Source organism: Monodelphis domestica, chromosome 2, assembly GCF_027887165.1.
Source record: "Monodelphis domestica isolate mMonDom1 chromosome 2, mMonDom1.pri, whole genome shotgun sequence".
NCBI classification, from domain to species: Eukaryota; Metazoa; Chordata; class Mammalia; order Didelphimorphia; family Didelphidae; genus Monodelphis; species Monodelphis domestica.
In genome coordinates this window covers 511784900-511812369 of record NC_077228.1, presented here as the reverse complement: position 1 = coordinate 511812369, position 27470 = coordinate 511784900, and the positions used below count along the sequence as shown (strand labels likewise).

Below are 27470 nucleotides of genomic sequence, written 5' to 3'. Positions count from 1 at the left end.
CACCACAGAATATGGACGTGGGCAGAGTTGAGATCAGGGTGGGAAATGGAAAGGAATGAGCACTTATAAAGTGCCCACTCTGGTAGGAATTATGTTAAGCTCTTTTCAGATATTATCATATTTGATTGACAGGAATGAGGGAGCAGGAAGACCCAAGAAGAAGGGGTTGTTTACCTTCATACATAGTCTTTGTCTCTGAAACACAGGAATTCTGAAGAGAGTTGATTAACCATAGGACAATAGACTGTTATACTTTTTCAAGTAGTAGCAAGGGGAGATGTACCCTAGGTTCCAGGTAGGATTTTTTTTGAACCTTTAAGGAAGATTTTTAACAATCATTTCCTCAAATTTCATTTTTTAAATTATGAATTTGAAAAACATCAATAAACATGAACATTTCCATATACAACAAACAGGAGTATACATGAAAATGTACATCTCTACTGTGTACAGCTTTAGCATTTAAAAATATTCAGTTTTTCACAGTAGTAATAACATTGCCCTGCTTGTCTGTATCCCTTTCTGCACTTCTTTCTGTACTTTTCTGTGTATTAAAAAAAAAACAACAAACCAACCAAACCCTTACCTTCCAACTTAGAATCAATACTATTTATTGGCTGCAAGGCAGAAGAGTGGTGAGGGCTAGGCAATGGGGGTCAAGTGACTTGCCCAGGGTCACACAGTTAGGAAGTATCTGAGGCCATATTTGAACCTAGGACCTGCCATCTGTAGGCCTGGCTCTCAATCCACTGAGCTACCCAGCTGCCCCCTTCCTTATCTCTTTTAATCAGATCTATTTTTACTTTGGCTTTATCAGCTATCATGATTGCAACTCCTGCCTTCTTTTTTCTCAGTTGATGCCCAGTACATTTTGCTTGGAGTCTTTTCTAGAGAGGTTGCTCAGTTGGGCTTTCTGGATTTGCTCCTCTCTACATCTTGACCTTACAACTTTCTTTTTTGCTTCCAGAAGTCTTCCTCCTTGAAACTATTGTGCACATCCCCCCTCTTCCCCCCAGCCCCATCTGTGTCTGTCTCAAAAATGTGCATTGAATATAATATTTCTTTTTTTGTAACAAAAAGCAGATTTTGTTTTTTCCTCTTTTTTATTTAAACAAGCAGTTCCACTGGATTATACACGTACTTGTTCAAAACCTATTTCTGTGTTATTCATAGTTGCAGTTGAACAATCCTTTAACATCAAAACCTCAATCACATCTCTATTGTACTACCTGATCCATCACATATTTTTCTAATGCATTTCTGCTCCCACAGTTCTTTCTCTGGATGTGGATAGCGTTCTTTCTCCCAAATTCCTCTGGATTGTCCTGTCACTGCATTGCTGCTGATAGAAAAGCCTAACGAATGTAATATTTCAGACAGAGTCAGACACAATTGAACAATAACTGTTCTAAGTTGCAGAGTAGATGCTGATCAGCTCTGGTGGAGGGAGTATCTCATACGGCACCTATGAAATAACAGGTCCAGTCCCCAACCCAAATGTAAGCTCCTTGAGGGCAGGATGGGCTTCATTTTTGCCTTGGTATTGTGGACCGGGTACACAGTAAGTACTTAATAAATGCTTCCTGATAGGATAGAATTCAATTCCACAACCTTTAGCTCCCAAGCCCAGAGCCGGCTGCTAAACTAAGCCTACGGGTTAACCATACATTTACGTATACCAGCCCCGCCCAGCTCCCTCGGCCGCCACGTGCCTCCCCATCCTGTGCCCCCTAGTGGCTCTCTGTGTCCACCGCCTTCTCCTTCCCGGGCTCTGGACTCCGGGATCTCAGCTCTCGCGAGAATTGCCGCTCTGCCCTTCGGGTCAAGGCCACCAAATCTCGCGAGATCGGCGTGACCATTCAGCCCGCGGTACAAGATGGCGGCGCGCTGGTCGCGTCGTGCTTGCGTTCGTTACTAGGGGTTGCAGGCACCCGAGAAGGTGGCGGTGGCGGCATCTCGAAGCGAGTGACAAGGGTAGGTGTAACTGGAGCACAGGGGAGAGCGTCGTCCCGCCGTCGTTGTCGAAGCGACCTTTCAAGGCCCCGCAGGGACGAGGCCGGGGCCAAGGGTAGAAACACCGGATTGAGGCGTCTGGATGGTCCGCGGAGCGGAGCTGGGGGTCGGGATGAGCCTCGGAGCTGCTGCGGGAGACGGCGGGTGAGGGGGAAGGCGAGACTGACTGTGGGGACCGGAGAGAGAACGAAGCAAGGCCAGCACGAGGAGCCCAGGGACCTGGTTCAAATTCTGATACTTGCCCAGATTATTTCGCTGACCTTGTGCTAGTCATCCGAACTCTCAGTTTGCTCTTGTCGAGAGGGAGCGAATTAAACCGAGAGAGATTCCTACGGCGCCTTCTGGCTCCATTTTGCTGCTTGTGGGCCAAATCTTGAGTTCACTATTTTATTCACTGTCAGACACTTTCAATGTTTTGGTTTTGCAGAATTGTCTTTTATCTCCTTTTTCATTTAGGACTTATAAGGGAGGGAGCAGTATATATTTGGAAATTAATGTATTCCTGCCTGTGTGACCCTGGGCAAGTCACTTGCCCGAATTGCCCAGCCCGTACTGCTCTTCTGCCTTGGAACCAATAGGAAGTGTTGACTCTAAGAGGGAAGGTAAGAGTCAAAAAAAGAGGGAAGAGAAATTAAGGTGAGGAAATACCAAAAGATATAAATTAAAATTTTTAAAATTTCTCAAAATTTTTAAAACACGATTAAAAAAATTTTTTTTATTAAGGTAACTCGTATAGGGGAAAAACATTTGATTAGAGAATCAGGAAACTTGGGGTTCTAATGTGCCATTGATCCTTTGGATCTTTGGACAAACTCCTATCTCCCTGGACCACTATTCCTCCATTTGTAAAATAAGAGGTTTGCACCAGATGTCTATGAAAGGTTTCCTCCATTTCTATTTTTGTAATTTTGATATGTCCCTCCTTCCCCCCCCCCTTCCCCTCCTACTTCCCATAAACGAGAGAAGGGAATTAAGTGACTTGCCTAGAGTCACACATTTAAGAAGTTCAGAGATCAGATTTGAACCCAGTATCTGTGGGTTCCAGGCCTGACTCTTATCCACCAAGCCACCTAGCTGCCCTTAATGCCTTCTCTTTTTAACAATTTGTGCATTTCATTATACCTAGACTCTATTCAGTATCTGTAGGATTGGAATTTCTTGCATGATAGAGTGATAGGGGTAGAATCAGGTTGAGAATCATAAAAATCATAAAAAACCTGTAAATGACTAATTTCCCCCAAGAGCTACACTTACAGCTAGATGAATCACTAGGGTGAGCCATATTAGCTCTGTGGGTTGCTGTTTAAAAGCTTTTTGAAAGTGTAAAATTGGCAGCCTTCTTTAAGATATTGACATAAGCTATTGCTTTCAAGAAAATTATTAAATGAGTTTTTAGATTTTAGTCTTTATGTCAGAATTTACATTTAAGTAAAAAGTATCTATAGAATTTGAAGATAACATGTATAAATACCGAAGAAAACATTTGCTGCAAAATTACCCTGAAAAAATTTTCTCTTTGGGAGTAAGAGGAATAGTCAACTGAGCAGAAACAAATTGTGAATTTTAAGGTACCTGACATAGATATCATGTACTTTATTGTATGGGGATTTTTAAAAGCTATAATATGCTATTTGTTATAGTTCTTTTTAGTAGTTAAGCAAATATTTATCAAGTACCTAATTGTAGAACTATAAGGCTGAAATTGAGAAATATGCAATTAATGACAAATATGCCAGTCTAGGACTGGCTCTCAATTCACTGAGCCACCTGCTGCCTTTTTTTTTTTGGAGTTTTTATTCTAGAAGGGGATATGTCACAGACAGATATAACTAATGCACAATAGGAGATAGGGATTGGACCTGTGATTTCATTGCTATGAAGAACTAATGAGGAAACTACTAATTCAGATCACTATCTCTGCATTTGTAGTATTAGAAAGTGACCTACAGACCTATAAATGGGGGAGGTCTTAGGTTCAAATGTGGCCTCAGACACTTCCTAGCTAGGCAAGTCACTTAACCCCCATTGCATAGTCCTTACTTCTCTTCTGCCTTAAAAACCAACACATCATATTGATTCTAAAATGGAAGGTAAGGATTTAAAAAGAAAAGAAAGGGGCTTAGAAGGAGCTAGTTGGTTCAATGGATAGAGGGCCAGGCCTGGAAGTTGGATGATTTGGGCTTAAATCTGGCCTCTCTTACTTCCTAGCTTTGAGACCTTGGGCAAATCACTTAACCCCAACTGCCTAGTCCTTGCTTACTGTTCTTCTGTCTTGAATCTGATACTTAGTATCAATTCTAAGACAGAAAATAGGGTTTAAAAAAAAAGAAGAAATATTGAGTTTTTTTTAAAAAGCCAAAGTTTCCTAGAGCAACTGTCCTTGAACCCCTGGGGTTCCCTAAGACTTTCAAGAATTAAAGGAATAAGGTTAAAACTTTTAATTTCTAACATGTTAAGTAAAAATAGTTACAGCTCTTGTAAACACAAAATTCTTTGGGATCTTCAGTAATTTTAGAATGTTAAAGGGGTCTTGGGACCAATATATTTGAGAACCCTGCCTTAATGCATTGTTAGGTTAAGTGACTTACCTAGTGTCACACAGCTAGATCAGAGTCAGGATCTGAAACAAGTTCTTCCTTGCCTTGAAGCCAGCTTTATCCATTACACTGACCCTTGTGTCTCTCATCCTATGAGTACCTGATGGGGCACGACAGGCCAACACAGAGACCCACCCACCAGACAGGCAGAATGCCAGGCTGGCCAAAAGCCTGAAGCCCCTGAAAGTTTGAAGGGTTAAGTCACAAAAGCTTCTCTTGAAAGATTTTCGAATCAACCTGCCAGAGGGCAACCTCCCTCCTCCCATGATAGAACCTTTGACTCCTCAATATGAGGAGGTCCAAGAGAAAGCAGCAGCCAATACTAGGCCACCAAACTGAGCTCTCTGTGGGCCTGGGGCATCTCTGCTCTGGGCTTTGTTTTGTGAAGACACACCCAATGAGTAGGAATGGCTTAGATTTAAAATTGATGGACCCATTTTATATATGTATATATATGTATATGTATGTATGTATGTATATCATATTTGCTTGGAAGGGAGGACAGAAGTCAAGGAATGAGATCAAGAGCCAGAGGACAGCTGGGTGACTCAGTGGATGGAGAGCCAGACCTGGAGGCAGGAGGTCCTATGTTCAAATCTGGCCTCAGACATTTACCAGCTGTGTGACTCTGGTCAAGTCACTTACCCCCATTGCCTAGCCCTTATCGCTTTCTTCCTTGGAACAGTATTAATTCTAAGATAGAAGGTAAAGGTTTAAAAAAAAAAGTAATAAGTCAGACTGATATTCCACAAAAACTTACATAGCAGAGAGATTTGAAAGAAACCCACATCTTAGATACCTGTTTCCCAGTTGAAATTGGATCTTTTTGGATCTTCAATAGTATCCCTTCTCGATCCTGAATTATTAGGAAGCATCACTCCTCTTTCCATACAGGAAAAGGAAAAAAATTCTTTTTTGGCTTTGAGTGTTTGTGTGTGTTTTCCTTTTCCCAGTAGAAATGTCTTTTTTTCCCTTTGTTTCAAAGAGAAAACAAAAAACAACTCTGCCAATTTTGCACCATTAGCAGCCATGCAGAAGGGATTCTTTTGTCACCAGACCTACCTAGCAGTCATATAAAAATGGTTCTGGGGAGCCTGGAGCTCTTACTTCTTTGAGGACCAAAGATCTGTTGGGCTGCCCACCGTGGTTGGGTACCCTCAATACACAGTAATAAATGATAAAAGTAGAAGAGCAATCCTAATGAAATTTTTTGAGATGTAGGCTTGGAAAGGATATCACAGAGTTGGGGTACCAGGAAAGATTTTATGGAACTGGTCACATTTGGTCTGACCTTAAAAAGATGGGATGGATTGTCTAAGGTAAAGTTACTGGATCTGTTCTTATCTGGTAGAAATCAAATTGAAGGAAGTTTAGTGGTTTTTGAACCCTTTTAGACCACTTCAGTACCAGCATCAGCCTAGGAAGGGTATACTATCATTTTTAGTGGTTTGACAAGAAAATGCTTCTTTGGGATAATTAATCTTACTGACCTCTGGAGTATAATGATTCCCCTTTACTGAGTTCCTATTCTGCTCCCTCATTGTAGTATGGAGGTCACTCTGGGTTCTTGAAGGCTGTGTTGATAGAGCATAAACCCAAGCAGAAACTTGGTAAGATGACACAAGGATCTTCTCAGCTGCAGGGGGATGAATTTTTTTCTTTGCATGAAGGCCATCTACCAATTTGCTTAGGGATTGTGATCTCCATAGGTAAAGATGTGAAATTAGAGCAGTTTGAGGTATTCAAATCTTAGCTTGCAAAACCACAGCATCCTTTGGGCTTTTTGTATTACTAACTGGCCACTTATATTAATGATTTTTTTTACTCTTAATCAGGAGCTGTTAAAGGTAGAGGTCTTTAAAGTCTACTTAAACATCCTTAATCTGGGATTTGTGCCACTCCAGTTTGGCATACAGTTGTAATTTGCTTTAGAATTATGTTTCTATCATCCTTTTTTATCCTTCCTTTTTTTCTTAGACAGGAGCCTTTTATACAGTATCTCATATACAATTTGCATAGTTTGTTTGGCAAAAATCTTTCTGGCATTCACATTATCTTGCAAGCAATCTCCATATTTAATGAGTTTTATGCACCGTCTCACACTCTCAGTACCATACTTATTGTTTTGAATTTTGCATGTCTCAATCCTCTTTGTTTTTCCATCTTTCTCTTTCTTTGTCCTGTTTAACAACCTCCTTCCCCAACCATATTAAAATGTAATTGGGAAATACTTATAGATAATATTTCATTTTAAAACTGAGTCAGTATGTGACCCTCAAGGATATTTACTTACAGATTAGTGGTCCCCATTTCTCTTTGAGTTTGAAACACTCTTGGTGACTTTATATCATCTATTACCCTTGGAAATAATCCTAATCTTCCTGTCAGGTGTTGGAACTAAGGACAGAAGTTTGTGGACCAATGGCTAGGAAAGAGGTATCCATTCTTCTTTGAGAGGGAAGGGATGGAACCAAAGTCTTATTTGAGGGAACAGCCTCCTAGGGCACAGTCTTTAGGTCCCTAGTCTGAAGAGCAGCAGAGAGGGAGAGATGAGGATGCCCTCCCCCCCTCCCAAAGATTTGAGGTGAAATACATGATTGTAGAATCATCATATGTAGCTTTTGAGTACTTTATCTGTTTCTGTCCTGTGGACTTTATATGAGCCTGTTCAAGTCCCTCCTGATCAAGAACATTTTCAAACCTCTACTGAAAATTTTGGTCTAAAAAAGAAATACTCCATTTACAAAAAAAAAAAAATCATTAACTTCACACCTATAAATACTTGAACTACAGATAGCCAAAGGACTAAAGTGATGTGAAAGAGAGAGAGCAAGGAGAACCATTTTGAAAAATATTTTCAATAGCTCAAAATATTTAACTTGTTACTGGAGATATCATTTAATTCCTCAGATAGATTATAATATTTTTGAGAGAGGAAGTATTATATATATATCCCAATTAGAGATGTGAAAGTGTTACTAAAAAAGAAAAAAATTCAGTGGAAGCCTTTCTTTTTTTTTTTTTTTGTTTAAATCTGGCCCTAAAGTGCTTACTTAGCACATTGCCTGACATAGCAGGCATTTAATAAATACTTGATCCGTTCCTCTCTCCAATTTTTTAGAAGGGTGCTCCCAAAACACAGATTTTCAAATTTCCTTGACCAACTCTGGTCTTAGAATAGAGATGATTAGATTATGGTGATTCACAGAAACCTTTTAGAATTTTGACTCAACTATTTTTGTGATTTTATGACTTCCTCTTCAGAGTGCTAGGTTGTGTATGTTTTACCCAATTTGAAATGAATTCAAGAATTTTTATTTTGTCTTAATATAGATTTCTTCAACCCCTTGAGACAAGTGGAGACACCTAGGGGTGTAGTGAAACCAGTTTTGGGAACCATCTGTTTAGACAACCAGCCTCTTGATCTCCACCATATTAGTTGCATCGAGGAAGATGACCATCATCTTACCATAACACTAAGGAATACATATGATACAGAACCTTATCACTTAAATTGACACTCCAAAAAGGTAGCTGTTTTTTTTTTAATGCAAAATTTCATTTTTAGCTTTTGATTTGATTGGCAATGATATAGGGTTATTTTGCCTATTGTAATAACTTGTATTTCTCTGTTCTGTATTAAATGTTACTATTTGATTCTTTTAGGATGGCTTTGAATAAATCGATGCATGCAAGGAACAGGTACAAGGATAAGCCTCCTGACTTTGCATATCTGGCATCCAAGTACCCAGATTTTAAGCAGCATGTCCAGATAAATCTGACTGGAAGAGTCAGGTAGGTCAACAGGCCAAGGAATATATTTGATTCATATAGGATCTTGGTGGTACACATTCAAGTATGATAGACATTATGGAGATGAGTAGATGTTATGGATATGTACCAAGGTCATTATGTACATGATTGTGAATTGGTAATAATTGGGAGCAGGTTCAGTAATGGGGGTGTGGGGTGGGGAAGAGGTCCACCAAAGCTTGAGATGGTGTTTTCTCTCCCTTTGACTTGTTCACCCTTAGGGTATTTTCTTTTTTGAGAGAAGGAGAATTGAGGGAAATTCCATTTATATCCCTTGCTTTTTCTTTACCAGTCTTTCAGGAAAAACCTAGACCCTTTGTTTTCCTTAAATTTACCTAGGTTCAAGGCATATACCCACCATTTTTAGGAAATTGTTGCATTTGGCTCAGTTCTGGTGTTAATTATGTCCTTAGAATATAATGTCCTTGAGTAGATATTGTTTCCCTTGTTTTTCACCTTGAAGTGGACTTTAGTAGGCTCCTTTAAAAAGACTTGTTGCTTAATTGCCTCTGAGCAACCAAGTCTAAAGCACTATTCTGCCTATACTCCTGTTTTCCTGAAGTTAAGGTTTTATCTTCATTTTCCAGGAAAGAGTTTTGAGACTCTTGAGTAGAAGGGAAGGGAATGAGGAGAACGATTAAGACATGAGAAGGAAGGGAGTCTGGTTGTGTGGTGCTATGAGACCTGGGGAAAGAGCAAGTGGCATGCCTACTAGTGACTATTCAGACTCAAGCAGAGCATCCATGGTAGGTGAGGAAGGTTGAAGCCACTCTGTTTTTAGCTAGTGGAGAATGGATATGAGGAAGAAGATTTGGCCATTGAGGTCTGGTTACTGGGCTGTCCAGATGTAGCAGGTGACTGACTGCCCATGGATGTGACCTTGTAATTGAATCAGCTGTTTTCAGTTATAAAAAAATCCTTAGTATAAAGCTTATTGATGTTTCAGCTTTGTCTGATTTTTTAAAAAATTCATTTAATTAAGACTATTTTTCCATGGTTACATGATTCATATTCTTTTCCTCCCCCCTCCTGTAGCTAACAAGCAATTCCATGGGTTTTATGTGTATCATTGATGAAGACCTATTTCCATATTATTAATATTTGCATTAGGGTGATCACTTAGAGTCTACATCCCTGATCATATCCCCATTGAACCATGTGATCAAGCAGTTGTTTTTCTTCTGCATTTCTGCTCCCACAGTTCTTTTTCTGGATGTGGATAGCATTCTTTCTCCCAAGTTCCTCTGGATTGTTCTGGGTCGTTTGCAAAATGCTTTACCCCACCACATTTTGAGTTCATTCTATAGGTATTTTTTTCTTCACATCACAGAGTTAAAAACTGAGGCCTAGAGATATAGGCCATCTATCCAATTAATAGGAGAGCTACAATTGGAACTCAGCACTAACATACCAGACAGTCTTCTTTGTTAGCCACCTTGTCTGAATGTGATGCTACTGATGTACCGCGGTAGGAAATATATGACCTCCCTCCCCCAAATCACCCTTCTTTCTTGATTACTCTTGAGACTGAGGTTTAAGTGTTTGTCTCTCCAACTCTAGCCATTATTTTAGCCTTTTGTATATTGTATAACTGATCCATATCAGGACTGAACTTTATCTTTTGTGCTAAATACTGGCTGAGGTGCTCAGAATACAAAGACAAAAATGAAACAATTTCTGCTGCCATCATGGAGCTTAATCAACAGAATTAATGCCATATATATAGGATGCACATACTCTATTCTAGTATTCATCAGTGGACTATTTTCCATGGTATCATCAGCTGTTCCTGGCTAGTTCATGGAAGCACTGACAAGTAGAGAAAAAAACTTTTTTCTCTTCTCTGATTTTGTTACCTCCTTCTCACATCTTCTTCTCTGATGGATATAAATGCCACAAAGTCAGGAGGAGCCAAATCCACAATTCCCTTGAATTTCAGTAGCTTGGAATGTGTGGCTTTTGTGAGGTGTGACTGGGGACATGAGGTAGAGCCCATCAGCAATGCACAAGTTGCCTCATTCTCTATGATTGTTCCCTGGTATAGCAACTACCCCTGTGCCCTCAGGAGCTCATGGTTCTTATTATTAATGTCAAGATTGGGGCTTGTTTCTGTTACATCTTGATAAGCAGCTTCATTTCTATGGTAGGATAAGGATAACTATTCTAAGCTTTTCCTATTTTGACAGAGAGGTTAGAGGGCTTAGTATGAGCTGCCTACATCTACTGTGGCCATGGTGGAGAGAAGGTACCATTGTTGGGTAGAGTACATGGGGTGGAACTTGAGTTGGCACAAGTCAGAGGAGAAGAGACTGAGGATGGCTATTATGTAAGTAGGGTGAGAGACACTGGGAAGTGGTTCTTTGTAACAAGAAATAAAGACAGAAAGGAAAAGGAAAAAGAGGGAGCAGTTTAGGAACATCTGTCTACCGTAGAGTCTGAAATGGTAACATTTTCATTTGCATCTCACAGCTCGGTAGTCCTTTGTAGACCCAGGACAGCTTTCTTTGAGACATGAGCTTTGCTATCCTAATGATCCAGCATTCAAGACTTTTGTTGTGGTTTTGCTGTTTTCTTGGTTGTCAATCCATTTTGCTTTCTTCACTCTTCCATCATATAAGTCTTCCCATGCTTTGAATTTTGAGACTTATATTCCTTTATAGTTATGTACTACAGTTTATTTAACCAGTTGGTAGGCAGCTACTTTTTGTCTAGTTTTTTTGCTGCCACAAAAAAACACTTCTATACATTGGTATTTGTGGACTTTTTTTTTAAACCTTCATGGGAAGGAGAGTACATATATACATACACACATACTATGTATACTATATAAATATATTCAAAGGGTATGAGCATTTTAGTAATTTGAGTATAGTTCTATTTTTGTTTTTGAATTTTTAATTCTTAACTCCACCAAGAGTATTTTAGTTTGCTTATCTTTCCCTAGTTCCTAAGACATGTATTTCCATCTTTTATTGTCCTTGACAGTTTGCCAGGTATGATGTAAAACATCAGAGTTGTTTTGGTTTATATGTCTCTTCTTAGTGTGACTTGAAGCAATCTTTTATATTGTTAATAGTTTGCAATTCTTTTGAGAACTGTTTATTTGCTTTAACAACTTATCTATTGGATAATTCTTGTCCCAGTGTAGTTTTGTTAATTTCTCATATTTTTAATATCAAGCTCTTATCTGAGACATTAAATGCAAAGGTTCTTTTATCCTGTTTAATCAACAAATTTCTCTTCTCATCCTAACTATATTGATTTTATTCTTGTAAAACTTTCAACTTTATATAACTAAAATAGATCTATTTGTTTTTTGTGTCAACTCTAACCCTTGTTTGAAAAGTTCCTGATGTAGTTCATGACTAATTTTTTTTAATGGTATGAAATTTTTTTTTCAAGTCTAGTATCTATTTGGGGTTTCTTAATATAGTAAATGTTATAAGATCCCAATTCAGTTCAAGTCATTTGGTGTTTTTTTTTTTGGACATTCCTTTGATTTATACAAACTGTGTCCCTTTGCCTTAATGAAGACAGAAGGACTTTTGAGGTATATTGGAGGGTGATGGAGGGGATGGATGCTGGGACAGTCAGTAGAGCTCTGTTTAAAGTGTGTGCGTGCATGCGTGCGTGTGCGCCTGTACGCCATGCCTTTTAAATCATAGACACCTGGCTTTTAACCATAAATTAAGTTGACCAAATAGCCTGGATATATGGTTTGCCTTTTGCTATGGTGGAGAAAGGACTTTTGTAATTGGCTTTTAGCTCCTGCCTGTGCCTCCAGTTTTGGTGTTTGGGCAACTTAGATGATTTCCCAAGTTGGTCAGTTTATGTTTCTCTGGATCTGAGCTCTTCAAAGGTTTTCTTCCTTTGACAATCTATTTTGTTTCTGATTGAAGGAATTCTAATATCAGTAGGAAGGTAAGACGTACTCTCATCTCGAAGATTTATGTAGATCAAAGCAATTAATGGTTATTCCAAGGCTGAAAGGAGAAAAAAAGTAAATCAATGTTTTTAGATTTTCCACCTGCTTGATTTCAGATTTTAAAAATGAGAATGTATGGCCTAGAATGAACCACACAATTAAAATCTGTAGCATTAGAAAGCATTGCTTTGAACTACAAGAAAAATAATATATTTTGGATAATTATTTTTTTACCCTCATGAATTTCTAGCCTTTTCATTCTGGGAATGCTTCTTTTTTGGGGGAAAAAAAACCACAACAGACACCCAATGTGAATTATTTATTATTTATAGGAACTTAAAAAAAAAATCCTTACCTTCCATCTTAGAATCAATACTATGGCTTTGTTCTAAGGCAGAAGAATGGTACTGACTAGGCAGTGGAGGTTAAGTGACATGCCTAGAGTCACATAGCTAGGAAGTGTTTGAGACCAGATTTGAATCCAGAACCTCCTGTCTCTCCCTGAGCCACCTAACTGCCCCTTTGCAGGAAATCATTTACATTCTTTCTCTAATACTGCTTTTTTAACATAGCTGATCCCTTGATAGAATTCAATTTCAGCTTTAAAAGCAACGACATATTGAACTGTTCAGAGAAATACAGATAATCCCTTCCTTCTCTTTGATGTAATCCTAGACAAAAACAAAGAAATTACTTCAGCTGCTTTTTCTTATCTCTTCATGAAATCATCATCCTTTATAACATAAATCCAAGACTCTAAAAATAGTTTTGATTCCTTTTCCTTTACCTTCTACATTGAGTCAGCTGCCTAGTCTTTCAGGTTCTCACTTTATACTCATGTTGTCTCTTCTCTTTCTGTTCTCCTGCTATATCTCCTAATTCATCTATCACATTCTTCTGTCATCTGTCCAATACAACAATACTAGATTAAGTTTCCTAAAGCATAGTTTTCTTATTATTGCATCTCAGCTTAAGAAAATTTTGATTGATTCTGGAATTTCAGAAGTTCATTCTGGTATTCAAAAAATCTCCACACCTTAGTCTTTTTATTTAAACAATTTTTAAGTTAAAATTTATTTTTTATTGTCATGCAGAATATACTTTCATATTGGTCATTGTTGTAAGAGCAAACTCATACATTACCAAAACCCCAAAATAAAACCAAAAATACAATGATGTGAAAGATGACTCCAACAGTTCTTTACCTGAAGTTGTATAGCATTCCCTATCATAAGTTCTTCAGGAGTATCCCAGATCATTGCATTGCTGAGAGTGAGTCTTCCTTTTTAAGTCTTATCTCTACTTGCTATGTTGACCTCCTCCTCTAGAGTCACATTATTCACTGTTCCCTAAACAGAACCAGGGCTTTCTCAACTCTTAGGCCTGTGTATTTAAACATTTCTCTGTCACAGTTGTCAACTGATCCAACCATTCTAGAGAACAATTTGGAACCATGCCCAAAGGGTTATAAAACTACTTTTTTTTTTTGGCATTTTATTTTATTTCCATATTACTCATTCTTGCAAGTGAACAATCCCATAAAACCAAAACCCCCAAACATATACCCAAATAAATAAGTGATAAATCATGTTTTCATATGCAGTTCTACTCCAACAGTTATTTCTCTGGAGGTGGATAACAATCTTTTTCATAAGCCCCTTAGAATTCTCCTGGATCATTTCATTGCTGCTAGTAGCAAAGTCTTATCACATTTTATCGTTACACAATATAGCTGTTACTGTGTATAATGTTATTCTGGTTCTGCTTATTTAACTCTGCATCAATTCATGGAGGTCTTTCCAACTCTTTCTAAAATCCTCCTGTTCATCATTTCTTATAGCACAATAGTATTCCATCACCACCCTATACCACATTTTATTCAGCCATTCCTCAAGAGAGGAACATGCCTTTAGTTTCCAATTCTTTGACATCATAAAAAGAGCAGCTATAAATATTTTTGTACAAACAGGTCCTTCCCCATCCTTTTATTTTTAAATTACTTTGGGATACAGACCTAGTAATGATATTTCTGGATCAAAAGGCATACATTCTTTTATAGCCCTTTTGGCATGGTTCCAAATTGCCATCTGGAATGGTTGGATCAGTTTACAACTCCACCAACAATATATTGGTGTCCCAGTTTTGCCACATTCCCTCCTACATTTATCATTTTCCTTTACTGTCATATTGGCTAATTTGATAGGTGTGAGGTGGTACCTCAGTTTTTTTAATTTGCATTTCTCTAATCAGGAGAAATTTAGAACAATTTTCATATGATTATGAATAGCTTTGATTTTTAAAATCTGAATACTGCCTATTCATATCCTTTGACCATTGATCAGTTGGGGAATAACTTGGATTCTTATAAATTTCACTTCATTTTTTTATATATTTGAGAAATGAGACCTTTATCAGTGAAATTTGTAATTAAAGTGTTTTCCCAGTTGGCTGCTTCAATTCTTGATTGTATTGGTTTTGTTTGTATAAAACCTTTTAAATTTAATATCAAAATTATTCATTTTACATCTTGTAATATTCTGTCTTGTAAAAAACTACACATTTTTGGCCCAGTAATACCGCTATTAAGTCTGTACCTCCAAAGAGTTCAAAGAAAAAGGAAAAGGACTTAATTGTGCAAAAATATTTATAGTAGCACTTTTTGTGGTGGCAAAAAATTGGAAATTGAAGGGATGCTTATCCATTGGGAAATGATTGAACAAGTTGTAATCTGTAATTGTGATGGAATACTGTTGTGCTATAAGAAAAGAGATGAGCAGGATGATTTCAGAAAAAAACCCTGAAGATTCTTAAATAACTGATGTAGAGTAAAATGAACAGAAACAGGAGAACATTGTATGAAGTAACAGCAATATTGTATGATGATCAATTGTGAATGATTCAGTTATACTTAGCAATACAGTAATCCAAGCCCGTTTCAAAGGACTTATGGTGAAAAATGCTACCTACTTCCAGAGGAAGAACTAATGTCTGAATGCAGATTGAAGTGTACTATTTTTCACTTTTTCTTTTTGAATTTTTAAATATGTGTTCTTCCACAACATGACCAAAATGGAAATGTTTTGCATGATATCACATCTATAAGCTATATCAAATTGCTTCCTGTCTGAGGGAGGGGGAGAGAGAATTTGGGACTTAAAATTGTTCATGTAATTGGGGGGAAAAAAACATTAAAAGGTTAAAAAAAAATCTCTCCACTACCATCTCTGCCTTTTGAAAGCCTCCATTCCTGAAGGGCCCACCCCGACTGATACAATTTTGATGAAGCCTTTTTTGAATCCTTCTCTGCTCCTAAAATGGATGTGATTGCTTCTTCCCCTCCATAGCACTTTCTTTGTACCTCTCTCAAGACACATTCTGCTCTTCCTTCTCTGTACTTATCTTATTTCACTACTAGATTATAGGCTTCTTAAGGTAAGATCCCTATTTCTTAGTCTTTATTCTACCCAGTAGTGCTCAGCCCAGGGGTTTGCATATGGTAGTTATAAAAAATATTTCATGAATCTATTGGAGATTTTTTTTAAACCATGTTATTTGAATGAATAGCAAACTGACACACAGAAACTTAATAGTATGGAAGTTTCAGATGTAACTATCTATAAAATAATTTTTTTTCTTTTTCGAGAGATCTTATTCTTTTGTTTCTTTAAATAGGATACAAGCATTCCCTAGCACTGTTCTGTGGTGTGTGCCAGCTGGTCATCTTAGATGACCTATACAAATATAGGAGACTTTTTCTGCATCTGTAAAGAGATAGAAAACTTTTAGATTAGTGCTGGAGGAACAAGAATGCTTGGAGCAGTGATTACCCTGTGGCTCACGGAACCCAAGGGTCAGTAAAGAATGGGAAGCTAGCCATTCTGGATAGGAGGGGTTGAAGTGACTGATTCGACTGGGCAGTCCTTATTAGGCAGGAAGACTGGAAGTAAGCATAAAGGCTCTTTAGACTTTTTAGTTGCTGGAATTTCCCCCTCTAGCCTTTCTAAACATATTTTGTAACTTTGGGGGTTAAACAATTTTTTTTAACCTTTATTGTAAGAATTTAAATTTAGCTTTTTATGCTAATATGAAAGTTCTAAAGTAATATTGTGGTTGCCAATTAAAAATATTACAGCTTAAGTCAAAATGACTTTTAGCAGCTTTATTTACTAAGAGAAGGAAAGAGTGAAAGTGGAAAAATGTAGATAAAAAGACAGATTCTAATAAACCTACCAGCCCTTCTCCTGAGAAGGCAGGCTCAGCCTCAGCAGGGCTTCCCCAAGACTGTCTCCATGTGAATTTACTGGTAATCCTCAGCCAGAAATCCTGGTGGTGTCTTCAGCCAGGGTTCAACTAATGCAGCTTCCTCCAAAACCAAGGCTGGAATCTGCCTTTCAGGGAACCAATCTCTCCGGAAGCCAGGAAAGGAAGGCCAGCTACTCACCCAGAAAGCCAATGCAGGATCCAGGGGAAAGGTTTCCTCCTCCAATCTGGCTCACTGATGCAGAGAGAGTGACTGAATCCTTGAGCTGACCTTTTTGAAGCAATTTTCTCAAGTCACTGTCGTGCCCCCCCACTTTACAGGAACCAATAGCAGTCTTTGAATTTGCCTAGTACTGCCAGGGGGCGGGGCAGTGACCTTTAGAGGTATGAGCTTTCTCTAGTAAGTGACTTGCAAATTCTCTTACTTAGTGTCAAGTAGGGGTACTTTAAGTTCTTGATTTGATTAGCTAAAAATAGGCAAGGGGAGTGTTAATCCTATCTTCACACCTCTCATCTTAGAATTAATAGTAAGTATTGGTTCCAAAGCAAAAGAGTGGTAAGGTCAAAAGAGTGGAGGTTAAGTGACTTGCCCAGGACCATCTAGCTAGGAAGTATAGGAAAGAATTCTGTAATATGGTGAATTAAACATAAACTTGGACAAATAAAAAGATCTGAATTCAGTTACAGAATTGATAACAAGAATCCTTTAAAACCACAGGCCTGTCAGTGGGGGTGCTGAAATGCTACAAATCCAGGTCAGCTCTACTCTGTTACAAAAAATATGCTGTATTCCATAAACGTTTGTGAAGTACCTATGTGCACAGTTCTGTGCTAGAGATGCTGCAGAATTTGAATAGGTGCATGAATTCATGGAGTAGGCATTCTTTGCACAAATATGGATGGTGTCCCATTGGATCTGTGGGAGTCTCATCCCCATTCTCCCATAAATGCCCTGTAGAGGAATTCCTCACAGTGCTGGAGACCTTTCCACAGACTGTTTCACAGCTCCCTGTACATCCTTCAGATGTCTGCTTAGTGTTAACAGTCAGTCTCACCACATGCCCAGTCTGCCTCCTTTTCTGGTGATGTATTTCTTGAATTGTGTCTTTTCCTTTATACCATTCAAATCATTTCAAGTAACTGGTTGCAGCCCAATATGCCTAGCATATTGGATAGCTTTCTATTGCCATTTGGGCTACCTTCAAGTTTAGTTATTTGGAGACTGTGGCATCTTTGTTACTGTGGCTTTATGGTACCACTGAAATAATATTTTTATTAAAAGGCAGGTTTTTGTGGCAAAGAGCAGTGTGGGATCAATGTTGGTGTTGCACAGTATAATCCGTGACAGAATGAAAGGAGCAGAACCAGGAGAACTTTGTACCTAGGGACAGATACATTATAATACAATCAAATGTAACTGACTTCTCTATTAGCAGCAATGCAATGATCCAGGACAATTTGGAGGGACTTATGGGAAAGAACACCATCCACATCCAGAGGAAGAACTGTGGGAGCAGAATGCAGAAGAAAAACATGATCAATCATGTGGTTTGATGGGGATATGAATTGAGTTTTGGCATTAAAAGATCTCTTTACTGCAAATAGTAATAATATGAACATAGGTTTTGAACAATGATACATGTATGACCCAGTGAAATTGCTTGTCAACTCCAGGAGAGGGGAGGGAAGAGGAGTGTAGAAAATCATGAATCATGTAACCATGGAAAGATATTCTAAATAAATGAATAGATTAATAAAAATAAATACATAAACTTGTAGGTCTGAAGAAAAAAAGAAATGACAAAAGGAACAGTTTCAGAGAAATCTGGGAAGACTTATATGGACTAATACAAAATGATCAGAACAAGGAAAGATTGTATGCAGGTAACAGCAATATTGTGAGAATGATCAACTATGAAAAATTTAGCTACTCTGATCAGTAGTTTCAAAGAACTGATGATGAAAAATGCTACTCACCTCCCAAGAGAGAACTGGTGAAGATTGAAATAGACCTTTTCATTTTCATTATTTTACTTGCTTTTTTCTTTTACAACATAGCAAATATGTTTTGTATGGCTTGACTTATATAATGGGTGCCTTCTCAATGGGAGAAGGAGAAGCTGAAGGGAAGGAAAAAATTTGAAACTCAGATTTTTAAAAAATTTAAATGTTAAAAATAACTGAATGATTAGATAAATAAAGCTGTTATTATGTTTAAAAAATAAAATGTAATCCTTGAGATGGCATGTAAAAATATCAGCCACTGAGGACTGACCTCAGGTCAAACTATCAAGGAGAGAACACAGGTCCTGTGGAGTTGTAAATGGGACCATACACCTGTCTTAGATACCAGACTCATCTTCGGAACCTACCACTTTGGCTGACCACACCTCCCAGTTCAAAGCCAGCAGGTTATTGGAATTTCTAACCTTCTATGCACTCATTGATTAGGATCCTGAGGCCATAGACCATTCCTTGTGAACTTTTACCTCAGCTGTGAGCCTGAGTCTTCTCATGGTACACATTTTCCAAATGTCTCAGAATCAACAACTAAAGGGGAAAAAACAGGTACTTAACTGTCATTTCACAGGAAGACAAAATGGTGGAATCAATAACAGTTAATTCTTGCCATAGGTTATAGCTCAACAGTAAAGGGAGTTAATTCAAGAGTTGTCCTAGCCCCTAGGAGTTCTCCTAGCAGATTTCATGGCCCAGAAAGTTTTCCTCTTATTGAGCCTAATCCCTTTTTAGGGCATTAAACCCATTCTCTGTTGTCCTGTACTTTTAGCTGCTTAATCATTTCTCATTCTCTGCATTGCTGTAATGTTAATTTCAAAGTTTATTTCAGTAAACATTGATCAAGTATCATATATGCTGGATACCCTGTTAAGAGTTGGGATTGCAGGGGGGAAAAAAACTAGAAAACAGGCCTTACTCTTAAAGATGTTTACATTCTTTCAGCCCACGTTGTCAGAACATTTCCCTTTCATTAGCTTGTTTCACATATGAGAGAAATAAACATTTCAGGGTAGCTCCAAAAAAAAATCTTTTTAGGCTACCCATTAGTCCTATTGAAGAGACAATAATAACTTCATTTTTGAGGGAAAGACAGGAAAGCCAGGGGGAAGGAGGTCTTTTCTCTTATTCTAAAGGAGGCATAATAGCTGAGTATGGGTAGTATAAGCCTGAAAGCTCTTCATTTGAGGTTTTTTCATGCTCCCCTAAACACATTTATAGAGATATGAAAAATGCTTTGTTATCATTATGTCTAACTATAGTAATTAGATGTTTTGAGTCAGTGTGCTTTTTGACAGTCACTCAGGAAGGGCTGGCTCTTTGTGGGGGCATCTGCCATCCATGTAACTTCTGCCATCTGTGGGAAAGATAGAGTATTTCTTAGTGATTTCCAGGAGACTACTGACCCTGTCCCTGAAGCTTTTTTTAGGCTTCCAAGGGTGTCATTTCCCCCTCACTCCCCTCCCCCCAGTATTATTCATTTTTGTAAAAGAGTATCATTTTAAAGCCAAAGCCCCAAATCTGCCTTTCTACTCCAACAGTTCTTTCTCTAGATGTGGATAGTGTTCTTATAAGTTCCTCAGGATTGTCCTGGATCACTGCATTGCTTTTAGTAGCAAAGTCAATTACATTTGATCGTCCCACAATGTTTTAGTTACCATGTTCTCCTGGTTTTGTTTATTCCATTCCATATAAGTTCATGGAGGTCTTCCAGTTCTTATAGAAATTGAGCAATTCATTCCTTAGAGCACAATAGTATTCCGTCACTATCATGTACCAAAATGTGTTCATCCATTCCCCAATCAAGAAGCATCTCCTTATTTTCCAAGTTTTTGACAACACAAAAAGCACAGCTATAAATATTTTTGTACAAACAGAACCCTCTAAGGGTTTTTTAATGCAGTTTGACAGCTGCCATTTTTAGTTCTTTAATGATCATCTCATAAACTGAAGTCCGGGGGTAGGGGGTGGCAAGCGGTTCTGAGAGGCTACTGAGGCTTTGACTTACGATGTGGGTTGCTGTTTGAACAATATTATTATAGTGATTGTCATATTTTCCTTGGATAATAGAAATGCAAACTACCCAGAGGCATCTCCTTACTGGTAATATTGCATATATTTACTAAAGCAAATCCTTTAAAATTAATGAAATCTTTTGTATTTATTTCACCTAAACTTCTCTTTCTATCCTTTCCCTTTCCTTCTCTAATCATACTATCTCATATGTCAAAGAATATTTTTTAAATTAAAGGTAAAAAAATCCACAAAATCAATATATTGAAAAAAATCTGAAAATATACAATATTTCATACCTGTAGATCTGAAGACAAATCAAACTTTGCAAAGCAATGGGATAGAAGTGTATTCTCATATTTCTACTTTGGGGCATGTGAAGCAAATCCTCCTTTTTAAGGAAATCCTAACCCAGGAGATTTTGTTAACAATAACTTTGAAAAATTAGTAGAGACTGATTTAATCTAATTTTAGTTCATTTACCTCTCTGTTATTTAAATATATGACCAAAATTGTCTTTAAACCCAAAAGTGATCCCTGTAATTTTAATAGCCAGGCCTAGTTGCTCACCTCCCTCCTCCTCCCCAAATTAAGATGTTTTCATTGCAGAAATGGGGGACTATAGGGGTGGAAGGTTATTAGACATGGGCACGGTTTTGCAAAGTAGAGAAGGATGTGTTTGTAATTGAGTGTACTATAATAAAACTCATCAATACAAAGAAAATACAAGTTCTACATATAGGTAGTTGGGATATTTGGGGGCTTCAGTCACTAAAACTCTCAGTCTTCTACTCTGCAGAAAGAATGTTAGCTGTTACATTGGTATCTTTGTTTCCTTGGAAGGAGAAAATGATGTCCTTTTTGGAAATGAAGCCCAGGATTGGTTCTATGTTTATTTTCATGTGCCTAACTTCAGTTATTGGACTAATTGTGAGAGACCAGACTTAGTGGTTAGCACCATCCCCAGCTAAGTGTTGTACTTGGTTGTATTTAGAGTTGATTTCCTTGCTAATAAATAGTTTGCAGTGCTACCAAACAATCCAGGATAAATGTATCTCTAGGCTTTCCTTGAATGGTAAGAACGAGCTCAGTATAAACAGTGTCTTGGAATTGAAGACTAGGGAAGCCCTAATCATGTTGCTATTAGTGTCACCCCACATACCTCATAAACAGAGTAATTAATGTTTTAAGTTCGGCAGGGTTATCTTCAGGTGACTGCTGCCAGTCTTGGAAGGAAGTACTGCCTGGCTTCATTCACGTCAGTAGAATCTGGCTGGCTGCTTCCTGCCATGGAAGCCATGGAAGGCCAGCTGACCTGTACTAGCATTTCTAGACAGGTTTTCTGGGATTGTCTATTTGTTCTTCCCAGCTCCCTTTTCTCTTGAATACAGCTATTCTTGAACTGGAGGGCCAGCTGCATTGAGCTTGACTAAAGTCCTTTGAATTATCTGAATGATTTTTATTTCAAGGAACAGGGCTACAATGGACTAGAGTGGTTAAGTGGGTGTGGGGGAGAGGGGAAGGAGGGCTAACCTCCTATGTAAATGTGGCCCTTAATTATTAGCTTAAAAATAAACTAGTCCTGAGGGCAACTGGGTGGCTCAGTGGATTGAGAGCCAGGGGTAGAGATGGGAGGTCCTAGGTTCAAATTTGTCCTCAGACATTTCCCAGCTGAATGACTCTGGACAGGTCACTTAACCCCCATTGTCTAGCCCTTACCACTCTCCTGCCTTGGAACCAGTACACAGTATTGCTTCTATGGTGGAAGATAAGGATTTAAAAAAAAAAAGAAAAGAAAAGAAACTGGTCCACTTTAGTTCATTATTTTTCCCATGGAACGTAATGCGTTTCATCTTCCTAGAAAATACATCTGTCAGAATACTTCACACTTTTAGGCCTCTTAGGTCATATTTAATCATTTGTGACCTTGGAGAGCAACTCTTCTGGTGATGAATTGATTAGCTGAGTAATTTAGGAGAAGACTGAGTGCATATCCTATAGACAAAACTATTTTTAATAAAATGGTTGAATTAAAAACTAATCCAAAGAAATCTAGTCTAATCTGGACTGACTTTTAGTATGACCAAGGACAGTCCATTTGATTCTTACCTTGTCGGTTTATGAGGATTTGGAGGTCTTGGAATGTCTTTGTTTAAAATGGTCATTTTGGTGATTATTCTTCATTGTTTCAGAAATTGAAGAAGAATAATTTTACTTTGCTCTCTATGAGTCACCTAATCACTTGCTTGATTGAGCTGAGTGGGTGTTGAGGTATAAAAAAGATAAGATGTGAGATTTTAAAGTCTTTTTATTTCCCTCTGAGTTGATTGAAGAACACCTGCTTTTACCAAGTTCATATTCACCTTTTTCTTTTTGTCTTTATTATAACTTCTTACAAAGCATCAGTGGATGGGTGGGGGATAAGTATTTGAAAAACTATATTACACTTTTATTTAGGCTTTTATATTCTGCTTCTGAAAAGTATTCCTTAAAGTGTTCCACTTCAGAATTGCTAGCTCCTTGTTACCTCTGAAGTGGGAGGAAGAGAGTTATTATGAAAGAGGCAAATTTATAGTTTTTGTATTTTTCCTTAGAAAAAAGACCACGAATTAGGCTTTTCCCCCTACTTATGACCAATCAAAGTGAGTTCTTTTGTAGACAGTAAAGCATTTTCAAAATTCTGTTCCTGACATCTTTAGTTCTTGAACAATAATTGATTTATTTGGATTTTAGTAATGAATTGAGGTGCATTGTGAACCAAATGAAGAGCATTCATTTTACTGCCTTTGCATGATGGTATATTTAGTCAGTTAACCCTACAGACCTTTCTATTCATATATAAAAGACCCTGAAGCCTTTTGATCATAGAGAAAATGTCATTGACTCAGCTAATATTTGACTGTATCTTCCCAGGGGAAGATGATGACTAAAATGTTTTTTCTCCTGTTTACTCATTTTCCCACAATCTTATAAGACGGTTTTAGAATAGGTCTTATTGATAAGTGGCTTTGAGGTTTTGTTTCCATCTATATTTTGCTGCCCCCAAAATAGCGTCTTAAAAGAAAGTCAAGAGGGGGGGGGCTGCTGGGTTGCTCAGTGGATGGCGAGCCAGGCCTGGAGACCTCAGACACTTCCCAGCTGTGTGACCCTGGACAAGTCACTTGACCCCCATTGCCTAGCCCTTACCGCTCTTTTGCCTTGTAGCCAATACACAGTATTGACTCCAAGATGGAAGGTAAAGGTTAAAAAAAAACCCAAACACTTTCAAACAATTTATTTATTTATTTTCAAGGTATTTTTTTCCATGATTACTTGATTTGAGTTTTCTCCTTCTCCTCTACCCTCCCCTCTCCCAGAGCTGACAAGCAATTTCACTGGGCTATACATGTATTACCACTCACAATCCATTTCCATAGTATTCATTTTCATAATAGTCTTCTTCTAAAACCTAAACCTCATATCATATATCCATATAAACAAGTGATAAGTCATATATTTTTCTTTTGTGTTTCTACTCCCACAGTTCTTTCTCCCAATGTGGATAGCATTCTTTCTCATAAGTCCCTCAGTGTCATTCTGGATCATTGTATTGCTGTTAGTAGCAAAGTCTATTACATTTGATTGTCCCACAGTTTTTCAGTTACTGTGTACAATGTTCTCCTGGTTCTGCTCATTTCACTCTGTATCAGTTCATGGAGGTATTTCCATTTCATATGGAAATCAAGGAGTCCTATTATTAGTGCAATAGTATTCTATCACCATCATATACCACAATTTGTTCAGCCATTCCCTAATTGAGGAACAGCCCCTCTTTTTTCCCATTTTTTGATACCACAAAGAATGCAGCTATAAATGTTTTTGTACAAATAGATCCTTTCCCATTTTTTAAACCCTTACCTTCCATCTTAAGATCAATACTAGGTATTGGTTCCAAAGCAGAAGAGTGGTATGGGCTAGGCAATAGTAGTCAAGTGACTTGCCCAGAGTCACCCAGCTAGGAAGTGTCTGAGGCCAGATTTGAACCTAGGAACTCCTGTCTCTGGGCCTGGCCCTCAATCCACTGAGTCACTCAACTGGCACCCCCCCCCCCTTTTTTTTTAATCTCTTTGGGTTACAAACCTAGTAGTAGTATTGATGGATCAAAAGGCAGACAGTCTTCTAAAGCCCTTTGGGCATAATTCCAAATTGCCTTCCAGAATGCTTTGATCAATTAACAACTCTACCAGCAATGCTTTAGTGTCCCAGTTTTGCCACATCCACATTTATTATTTTCCTTTATTGCCATATTGACTAATCCAGTAGGTGTAAGGTGATACCTCAGAGTTGTTTTAATTTTCATTTCTCTAATTAGGAGTGATTTAGAACAATTTTCATATGATTATTGATAGTTTTGATTTCTTCATCTGAAAACTACCTATTCATATCCCTTGCCCATTTGTCAACTGGGGAATGGCTTGATTTCTTAAAAATTTGACTTAGTTCCTTATACATTTAAGAAATTTTACCTTTGCCGGAGAATTTTGTTTAAAAATTTTTCCCCCAGTTTGTGGTTTCCATTCTAAATTTGGTTGCATTGTATAAAAACTTTATAATTTAATATAGTAAAAATTATTCATTTTACATCTTGTAATGTTCTCTATCTCTTGCTTTGTCTTAAATTCTTTCCTTCCCCATAGTTCTGACAGGTATACTATTAAATTACTTATAATATCACTCTTTATATTTAAGTCATTTACCCATTTTGAATTTATCTTGGTATAGGGTGTGAGATATTGATCTCACAATCCTGATTTTTGCCATACTGTTTTCCAGTTTTCCCAGTAGTTTTTGTCAAATAGTGAGTTCTTATCCCCAAAGTTGGGATCTTTGGGTTTAATCAGCCCAGATTGCTGAGGTCATTTACCCCTAGTTTATTCCATTGATCCACCCTTTTATCTCTTAGCCAGTATCATATTGTTTTGATGATCATTGCTTTATAGTACGTTTAAGATCTGGTACTGCTAGGCCAACATCCTTCATATTTTTTTTTAGTTTCTTTGATATTCTTGATCTTTTGTTTTTCCAGATGAACTTTGTTATTATTTTTTCTAATTCTATTAAAAACATTTTTTTGGTAGTTTGATAGGTATGGCACTGAATAAGTAAACTAATTTAGGTAGGATTGTCATTTTTATTATATTAGCTCGTCCTACCTATGATCAATTAATGTTTTTCCATATGTTTAGATCTAGTTTTTTTTCATTTTTATTTTATTTTTCAATTTTATTTAATTGATTAATTAAGAAAAATTTTCCATGGTTACATGATTCATGTTCTTTCCCTCCTTTACTCTCACCCCTCATACTCCCCAATCCCCCCCATTTCCAATGCTCAATTCCACTAGGTTTTACATATGTCATTGATCAAGATCTATTTCCATATTATTGATATTTGCACTAGGGTGATCACTTGGAGTTTTCATCCCCAATCATATCCCCATCGCAGACCCATGTGATCAAACAATTGTTTTTCTTCTCTGTTTCTACTCCCACAGTTCTTTCTCTGGATGTAGATAGCATCCCTTCTCATAAGTCCCTCAGAATTGTCCTGGATTATTGCATTGCTGCTCGTAGAGAAGTCCATTACATTCAATTGTGCCACAGTGTGTCCATCTCTTTGTATAAGGTTCTCCTGGTTCTGCTTCTTTCACTCTGCATCAATTCCTGGAGGTCATTCCAGTTCACAAGGAATTCCTCCAGTTCATTATTCCTTTGAGCACAATGGTTTTCCATCACCAACAGATACCACAGTTTGTTTAGCCATTCCCCAATCGAAGGGCATACCCTGATTTTCCATTTTTTTTTTGTTTGCCACTACAAAGCGCATGGCTATAAATATTTTGTACAAGCCTTTTCCCTTATTATCTCTTTGGGGTATAAACCCAGCAGTGGTATGGCTGGATCAAAGGGCAGGCAGTCTTTTTAAAGCCCTTTGGGCATAGTTCCGAATTGTCCTCCAGAATGGTTAATAATGTAATCAAAATGATTTATTTTACATTTTGTATTTTTTTCTAACTCTTGCTTGGTCTTGAAATCTTTCCTTTCCCAAAGATCTGACCAGGTATACTATTCTGTGTCCACCTAATTTACTTTTAGTTTCCTTCTTTATATTTAAGTCATTCACTCATTCTGAACTTATTTTGATGTAGGGTGTGAGATGTTGATCTAAACCAAATCTCTCCTGTATGGTTTTTCAATTTTCCCAGCAGTTTTTGTCAAATAGTGATTTGTCCCAAAAGTTAGCTATTTGGGTTTATTATCATACACCATTTTGCTGAGGTCCTTTACCCCAAATCTGTTCCACTGATCCTCTGTTCTGTCTCTTAATCAGTACCTTATTGTTTTGATGAACAGTGCTTTGTAATACAGTTTAAGATCTGATACTTGTAAGCTGCCCCACCCTTCACTTTTTTTTTCCATTATTTCCCTTGATATTCTTGATCTTTTGTTCTTCCAAATGAACTTTGTTATAGTGTTTTTTCTAATTCAGTAAAAAAGTTTCTTGATAGTTTGGTAGGTATGGCACTGAATAAATATTAATTGGGATAGGATTGTAATTTTTATTATGTTAGGTTGTTCCATGAGCAATTAAAATTTTTCCAATTGTTTAGATCTAGTTTTAATGGTGTGAAGAGTGTTTTGTAGTTGTGTTCATATAATTCCTTGGTTTGTCTAGGCAGATTCCTAAATATTTTACATTGTCTGTAAGTTATTTGAAATGGATTTTCTCTTTCTAACTCTTGCTGCTATGTTTTGTTAGAGATATATAGAAATGCTGATGATTTATGTGGGTTT

The 27470-nt window shown here is 37.5% G+C and overlaps 1 protein-coding gene across 9 annotated transcripts in view; it reads left to right on the top strand.

Annotated features, from left to right (window-relative positions):
* Positions 1 to 1853: 1853 nt before the first annotated feature.
* Positions 1854 to 27470, top strand: part of METTL16 (methyltransferase 16, RNA N6-adenosine) — a 70139-nt gene continuing 44522 nt past the window's right edge. For 5 of the 9 annotated variants that reach the window (XR_008916843.1, XR_008916845.1, XR_008916844.1 and 2 more), the window contains exons 1-4: positions 1854 to 1974; positions 2470 to 2615; positions 7944 to 8140; positions 8277 to 8405. Coding sequence is in view for 4 of the 9 variants with exons in the window: in XM_056819636.1 (XP_056675614.1) it covers positions 8278 to 8405 (128 nt within the window). In the remaining 5 variants the exon portion in view is untranslated. Of the gene's footprint in view, positions 1975 to 2469; positions 2650 to 7943; positions 8141 to 8276; positions 8406 to 27470 lie in introns of all 9 variants that reach the window. The other 4 variants (XR_008916846.1, XM_056819635.1, XR_008916847.1 and 1 more) reach the window with 2 other exon arrangements.